Consider the following 7,615-nt stretch of genomic DNA (forward strand, 5'->3'; position numbering starts at 1 on the left):
CCTTGGCTCCCTCTGTTGAGAAAGTCCTGGGCTGTAGTGCAAACTGGATTCGGCAGCTGCTCAAGAATGGTCTTACTTGCTTCTGGTTGCCATCAAAGCGTTCCGGGTTCCCAATCCTTGGTTCAGGAGCGTGGGGATCTGGTGGCAGCACTGCCGGGCCTGCAGCATTGGGACCTCCAGCGGAGGGATGAAGGAGTATCGGTGGTACAGGAACAAAAGGACCAGGGGGGTGCAGGTGGAGTAGCCGGGCTTGAGAGTAGTTGCAGGGCTTGGGCTAGCTGTTGTTGCTGCAGTTGGAACTGTTGTTGCTGCTGGTTGAATAGCTGGAGAAGGGAAGCGATGTCGCCAGCCATCCGATTTATGTCTCCCTCAGAGCGTTCCAGTCGCTGTAGGGCAGTCCTCTCTGGCTCTTCCTCCATCGTGGTCAGGGAGTGCGCTGGGTCCATGATGGTCAGATCGTTCTGTCACGAACAGAAGAGGACCCAAGAGCGCAAGTTCAAATTCAGAGTTCTTTATTCAAGGTTACAGGCGGGAAGAGGAGTCCCAGGGGTGTCAGGGGTCTTTCAGGGTCCTCCTGTGGGTACCTGTGCTCCGGGGTCACCAAATGTCCGGGGGTGTCCAGTCCAAGTGCTTAGTGTGTGTGTTCCCCAGTGATGGAGCGGCGTATCGGGCTGAGGGTGGTGAAACGTCTGGGCACGCTCATCTGGTGGTCGGAGACCTGGGGAAACACACACACACAACAGCAATATGAATGGCAGGCAGAAGTACAGATCAGGGCTGGGCAAATATCGTGGTGAGAGACAGAAGGCAGAAAACGAGTTACCGGAGGGGCTGAAGATCGGAGAGTAGTCGAGGTCCAGAAGGCAGGTTGGGATAGACGGGGCAGTAGAACAAGGAGGCAGTCAAGAAAGGATCGGTATCACAAACAGGAGTCAGAGCGCAGACAGGCAGGTTACTGGTCGGGTTTGAAGACGATCTGACAGGGCTTGGCTGAAAACCAGGGCTTGATATACTGGGAGAGGTAGTGGGGAAATGCAGTTCAGCTGGCAGAGTAATTAGAACAGAGTGAGGCAAGGTGAGGATGGTGAGTGGGAAATGCAGTGCAGCTGGCCAGGTAACAAGAGCAGAGCAGGGCAGGTGGAGCTAGTTAGGCTGAGTAGAGAGAGGAGGTGAGCAGAGTGGAAGATAATTGAATGCAATTAATGTTGCTACCAGGGAGAGAGAGTGCTCATGACAGCGATGACAGCTGTGAGTCTTTCTGGGTACGTCTCTAAGAACTTTGCAAACCTGAATTGTACAATATTTGCACATTATTATTTTAAAAATTCTTCAAGCTCTGTCAAGTTGGTTGTTGATCATTGCTAAACAGCCATTTTCAAGTCTTGCCATGTTCAAGATGATTTAAGTCAAAATTGTAACGAGGCCACTCAGGAACAATCGATGTCGTCTTGGTAAGCAATTCCAGTTTATATTTGGCCTTGTGTTTTAAGTTATTGTCCTGCTGAAAGGTGAATTTGTCTCCCAGTGTCTGTTGGAAAGCAGACTGAACCAGGTTTTCCTCTAGGAAATTTGAGACTGGGATGGAGATTCATCTTCCAGCAGGACAATGACCCTAAGCATACTGCTAAAGCAACACTTGAGTGGTTTAAGGGGAAACATTTAAATGTCTTGGAATGGCCTAGTCAACGCCCAGACCTCAATCCAATTGAGAATCTGTGGTATGACTTAAAGATTGCTGTACACCAGCGGAACCCATCCAACTTGAAGGAGCTGGAGCAGTTTTGCCTTGAAGAATGATAAAAAATCCCAGTGGCTAGATGTGCCAAGCTTATAGAGACATACCCCAAGAGACTTGCAGCTGTAATTGCTGCAAAAGGTGGCTCTACAAAGTATTGACTTTGGAAGGGGTGAATACTTATGCACGCTCAAGTTTTCTGTTTTTTTGTCTTATTTCTTGTTTGTTTCACAAAAAAAATATATTTTGCATCTTCAAAGTATTAGGCATATTGTGTAAATCAAATATAATAATAATATGCCATTTAGCAGACGCTTTTATCCAAAGCGACTTACAGTCATGTGTGCATACATTTTTACATATGGGTGGTCCCGGGATCGAACCCACTACTCTGGCGTTACAAGCGCCATGCTCTACCAATTGAGCTACAGAGGACCACAATGATACAAACCCCCCAAAAAATCAATTTTAATTTCAGGTTGTAAGGCAACAAAATAGGAAAAATGCCAAGGAGGGTGAATACTTTCGTAAGCCACTGTATGTCTTAATGTCTTCATGACATTTATCATGTTTAGAAATGGTAAATACAATTTGTATTTTACTTTAACAAGCTTTACAGAAGGAATGGATGTGTTCAAGTGTATTATTATGTGATTACTGTATATTGTGTAATCACATTTGATTTAGAGAAAGCTTTCTCGCGGGGCAGGAAGGAAGAATTTTGTTTTCTATATTTCCTGTAACTGAATTGAAATTAATAGAGGCCCACGTCTCATATGATCATGTTAGTAAACAGTTTATACTGTAACATGATTTCATAGCATTTTATGTTCTGAATATATGGGAGTTGAGAACATCAGTAGCCATTTTTGGAGTGAAATAAAAAACATTGTGACTGGACCGATAATAGGCTTCTCCCTCCATTCAGTGTTAGGGTATGTAGTGTCTTGTGTTTAAGATAAGAAAGTATGTTCATTGAATTGTTACAGCCCCTCAGAAGTCTATCTTCACAGAGCCTCTAGTCTTGTATATAATATCTTCCCCCTTATTATGTAGGCTACATGATAAGTTCTTGAAACATTACAGTTCCCCTTTAAAGTTCAGACATTGATTTGACTACCTTTATGAGCAAATTTCTGTACTATTGAATGAAAATGATGTACACCATATACATTTACATTTTAGTCATTTAGCAGACGCTCTTATCCAGAGCGACTTACAGTTAGCACATACATTATTTTATCGAACCCACAACCCTGGCGTTGCAAACGCCATGCTCTACCAACTGAGCTACATCCCCTGCCGGACATTCCCTCCCTACCCTGGACGACGCTGGGCCAATATACATTCCACTATACAGTTACAGCTCTCATTTAGCAACCTTTCCTCAGAAATAAGGAGCAGGAAGTTAAATGAGTGTGTCAACCTCCAGGTGAGCGCAACATGAATATTTAGCAACATTTGCTCAGATATTTGCTCAAACATTTGCTCAGAATGGAAGTCAAATTACTGTTCTCTGGTCATTTGAGATTCCTGCTGCTCAAACCAGATATTGAACAGTAAACACTGGGATTCTAGTATTGCACAATGATCCTGATCACTGAACTTCAGACCATGCGTGGTCTAATAAGGGCTCTCTTTCGTGTCATTTTATCCATCCTACTACACTAAACATCAAAGCACTGTGAGTAAAACATTAAGACAACTAACATTTGCTTAAGGACTGTACTCAGTGTAATATAGACACTACAAATGCGATGCTTGCTTTATAGATATTTCGCATGATATTAGTTACACATTCTACAAGCAGGTTGACCAAATTTATGTTGGACAACAGTTCATTTTCAAAGTAGCCTATGAAAAGAAATGTTAATCATTTAAACAACAAATTCATTATTTTACTATTGAGAATTGTTCCATGGATCTGTACACAACAAATACTCATGTGGCTTGTGTGCAATCAAATCAGAGGAAAAAGATATATGCACAACATAATAATTTACATAAGTTCTTATGAAGCCTAGAACTTCCTGTTAAACATCCTGTTTAAAAAGCAAAACAGACAAGCACTCTGGGTATACACTATTCAGAGCTTATAACTATAGATGCTCAAAGTAGGCTACAAAGTAGGCTTATAACATCTTTATTTGCTGTAATGACAATGAGCACGTGCCTAACAAATCACCTTGTTTGCCTTGGCTGCAAAGAAAAACATGTGCATCAATGGGAAACCCCAAAGCTGACTGGAGTGTATTCATGAAGATATGGAGGTGCAACTTTGCAATTCCTCTAGGTTTAAAAAATCTGAACTGTTCTTCAACACTATTCATAGCTATCCTTTTCAGGATCAATAGTGGTCTAACTCATGCAGAAGTCATTGTTACTACTGAAGTACATTTATTAAGATAATAAAATACAGCACTATATCATTTGCAATATTACCATTTGACAATGGGGTAGTTGATTTTGTTTTTCATCAAATACATCATAAATATAACAGTAGCCTACTATAGAGTAAGTACATTGTGATAGTCTGTTGGAAGAGGGAATGAATAATTATTCAGCCCATAACATTGTAAAACGTGACTGGTGAAAGATTGCTTTGTTACACTGCATTTACACATGTAGGTTAATTACCGCTTAATAAGGGCACTGTAATGTAAAGTGTTTGTGTATTTGTGCATTTTAATAACGTTCTTACCTGGCATCTGTGTAAGAGACATCCAGCCAGTCACCGACCTCATTCTTTAAGTACGGGGAGTTGGGATAGGGCATCCTCCCTAGCATCCCGCCCGGGTACCACTGCTCAGGAGTTGGCCGCTCTCTGCGCACGAGACCACCACCCCTCTCATATTCATAAGGGTTACAAATGAACGCAGTGTCTGGTCCCGCACTGTATGGATTCATACCCTGCCTTGGTCCATATTGTGTGTTGTCATTGTCATTATACCTGTTGTACTGATAGCCCCATGACGTTCCGTCAGGTTCATTACTAATGGCCTCATATTTTATCTTGACACTGTACTGTTGTTGTAAATAGTCAGCATATTTGTCCTCCATAGTCTCTCCAGTTTCACCGACATGTGCTGGGATCACACGAGACGAGATTCTGTCTGGGTCGGTTTGACTGAAGTGTGCCAAGTGTGCTGGCAACAGTTGGTCAAAATGACAAGATGCAGAGCGCGCTCTTGTATTCAGATAATTATCTGTTTCTTTTGAAGTCGGGTCATCACTCTTTTCATTCAGTCTAAATTCCTGTTCATATGTGGATGGATGTCTGGAGCTAAGGTGCTCCATGGTTGCCACTTCTTCTGTAAGGTCGTTTGCTGGGGAACTTTTAAACATGTCAACTCGTTGTTTATCACTTTGTAGTGGCCTGGCATTGCGCTCACTAGCGTATTTGTATTCTGTTATGGAGATATTTTCTTCAGCTCCAGAACAATTCAATAGAGGCACCTGAAACAAATAGTTGCCTTGATTTTGGTCATTTGCGCTGGATGGTGCGTAATTAGATCCCAGGTCACTCATCTCATTCGAGTCCATGGTCAATCCCAGCGACACAGAGACAGCGTTGCAGAGCTCCCTCGCCGTTTCTGAGATTGTGGTGCAGGCTGAATTGGAACAAATGTTCGCCACACGGGCGTCACTGTTAGGACTTAACTGCTCTCCGTGATGGGGCACAGCTGGTTGACAGCACTTTGGTTCAGTGTTGCAGGCTTGCGGTCCAGAGCGACAGGATCCGTATCCATTCGCGTTTGGATTATCTGATACGTTCACAGAGGAAAACCTGGTTTTGTTTCCTGTTGAGCTTTTGGCAAAATGGATACGATTTGCATCCGATTCGAGTGTTCTGGAAAAACTAATGCTGTCATCTTCCCTCACTTCAATGTCAGAATTGCGAGCCGTCCCTGACGATATTTCTTTTTGGGGTGATTGCCGGTTAATTTGGCGCATCTCCCAGGGGTGTTTATTCTGCATGAAACTGTACGAACTAGAAAACTCCAAGCTTTCGGTGACGGTAGTGTTACTATGCAGTGTAGCTTGCACGTTGTGGGAAACGTTTTGGAAAGGTCCGCGAAAAACTATGTTTGGGGAGTCACAAACTCCTCCCTAATCCAACTGGAATCTCCATAGTCCAAAAAAAAAACGCGTTTACGCTGATAGACCGTCAGAGTTGAAAAAATGTTTATTTATCAAGTAGGCTACATTAATAAGAATGTAAAGTCATAGGCCTATTCCAGTTTTAACAAAACCATTTGTCCATTAATTAGACTGAGCCTAAAAAATAGCAGTATTGGCCAATTGCGTAATTGAACTGCTAATTGTCAGACGTTTGTAGCCCCACATGTTCGTTTTTGAAAATGAATATGTCGTTATTTCATAAATAAAACATTTGATTAACATTTTGCTCACGGATCCATACATTTTGACATATAGCCAGCAGAAATATCCTTCATGTCAGATTTGCGCTCACCATCCATGAAGGCGAAAATGAAACTGCCTGAAGTGATGAGTTCTGAAGTCGATGCACTATAATAGTGTTTTTTCTCCCTCTTGAGAGAGAGTGTGCAATGATAAAATTGTCTGTGTCCAATATGGCAAATGCGTTGCCGGAGAGAAGTGCTGCCTGTTTCAACCATGAAACTCCTCTAGTAAACCTATGCTAACGTTTAATATCAATTTAAAAGAGTATAGCCTACGAAAGAGTGAAGCACCTACAAAAGTCATCAAACAACTGAACACCCCGGTAGAACAGCTGAATGCTTGGTTTTAAGAATGTTTGGTTTGCTGCAAGTTTGGGCAGGGACGAAGTTCGCTTCCAAAGTCCTTGAGTTATTTTTTGCCGTCAGCCTGTTAGTTTGCCAAGTGACGAAATAATCCATTCCTTGGATTAAGTCCAGTAGGCATACAGAAAGTCATTCAAAATATATCGATAGGAGTAGGCTACACAGTCAAACGTATTTTAATGTGAATATTAAATATGAAAATCTTAAAATTACTTACTTAGATAGGGTTGAAATTAAAGGGTCGAGTTGGCTGAGTGTACTGGACATGCACTGGCAGAGCACAGGTCTAATTCTGCCATTATGCATGGTGATGATGCGTCACTGCTCATCATGCAATGCTTGTAGCTACTAAAAATACATAGCTGTTTACAACTGCCACCACCACAGGCTTACATTGCTGACACAGTTATCCAAAACAACCTTCGTCCACACAATTTAGGCAGTAGCAGGTGAAGTTTCCCTCACAAGAGCAACAAGAGCAACAGCATTAGAGCCACCTGGGATAGGAATCCACCCTCAAAATGTTTTACCTAAATGCAGAGTGCATGGGCCATTATATGTCTTTCCTAAAACACAGGTTGTTGTATAACAAAACATTTAATTATTCCTTGTCAAAAATAATAATGATTTACCTATGAACACCCCTTTGATTATGTAATGTGATCACTGTTATGTAATAGCTATGAAAATGTCATCTAATGTGTCAAAATAACATATGTAAAAAGAAAATCCCCAAAATTACGCACACACACAACAAATATTAAAAGCACATTCTTGGACAGGTTCATTTGATTGATAGTGTAGGCCAAATAGATACAAAATTCAGCACCTCCAGGCAAGAGAGGATGGTTTGGTAGTAAATACTTCTATTACGCCCATAGAACACACAAATAATGATATACCACATTAGTCCATGGGCCAATATAAATATTTATCCACTTTGTCATGGCAAAGGTTTAATGGTATTACATTGTTCCCCACAAGCTCCTGATCAAATATGATATATCATAGCCACTCCAAAAGAGAAGCATTTTTAGTTTTTCACACGTTTATATATATTGTGGTCCTCTGTAGCTCAGCTGGTAGAGCACGG

At 41.8% G+C, this 7,615-nt stretch overlaps 1 protein-coding gene across 1 annotated transcript; it reads right to left on the bottom strand.

Moving 5' to 3' along the window:
- Positions 1-1,118: 1,118 nt before the first annotated feature.
- LOC123489681 lies at positions 1,119-7,024 on the bottom strand (the record flags this gene model as incomplete). The annotated part of the gene is made up of 2 exons (XM_045220127.1): positions 4,437-7,024; positions 1,119-1,152 (listed from the first exon to the last, which is right to left on the bottom strand). Coding segments are annotated over exons 1-2 (1,311 nt in total), but the record flags the coding sequence as incomplete, so codon positions are not given.
- Between the last annotated feature and the right edge of the window lie 591 nt (positions 7,025-7,615).

Source organism: Coregonus clupeaformis, unplaced genomic scaffold (genome assembly GCF_020615455.1).
Source record: "Coregonus clupeaformis isolate EN_2021a unplaced genomic scaffold, ASM2061545v1 scaf3184, whole genome shotgun sequence".
In the NCBI taxonomy this organism is placed as follows: domain Eukaryota; kingdom Metazoa; phylum Chordata; class Actinopteri; order Salmoniformes; family Salmonidae; genus Coregonus; species Coregonus clupeaformis.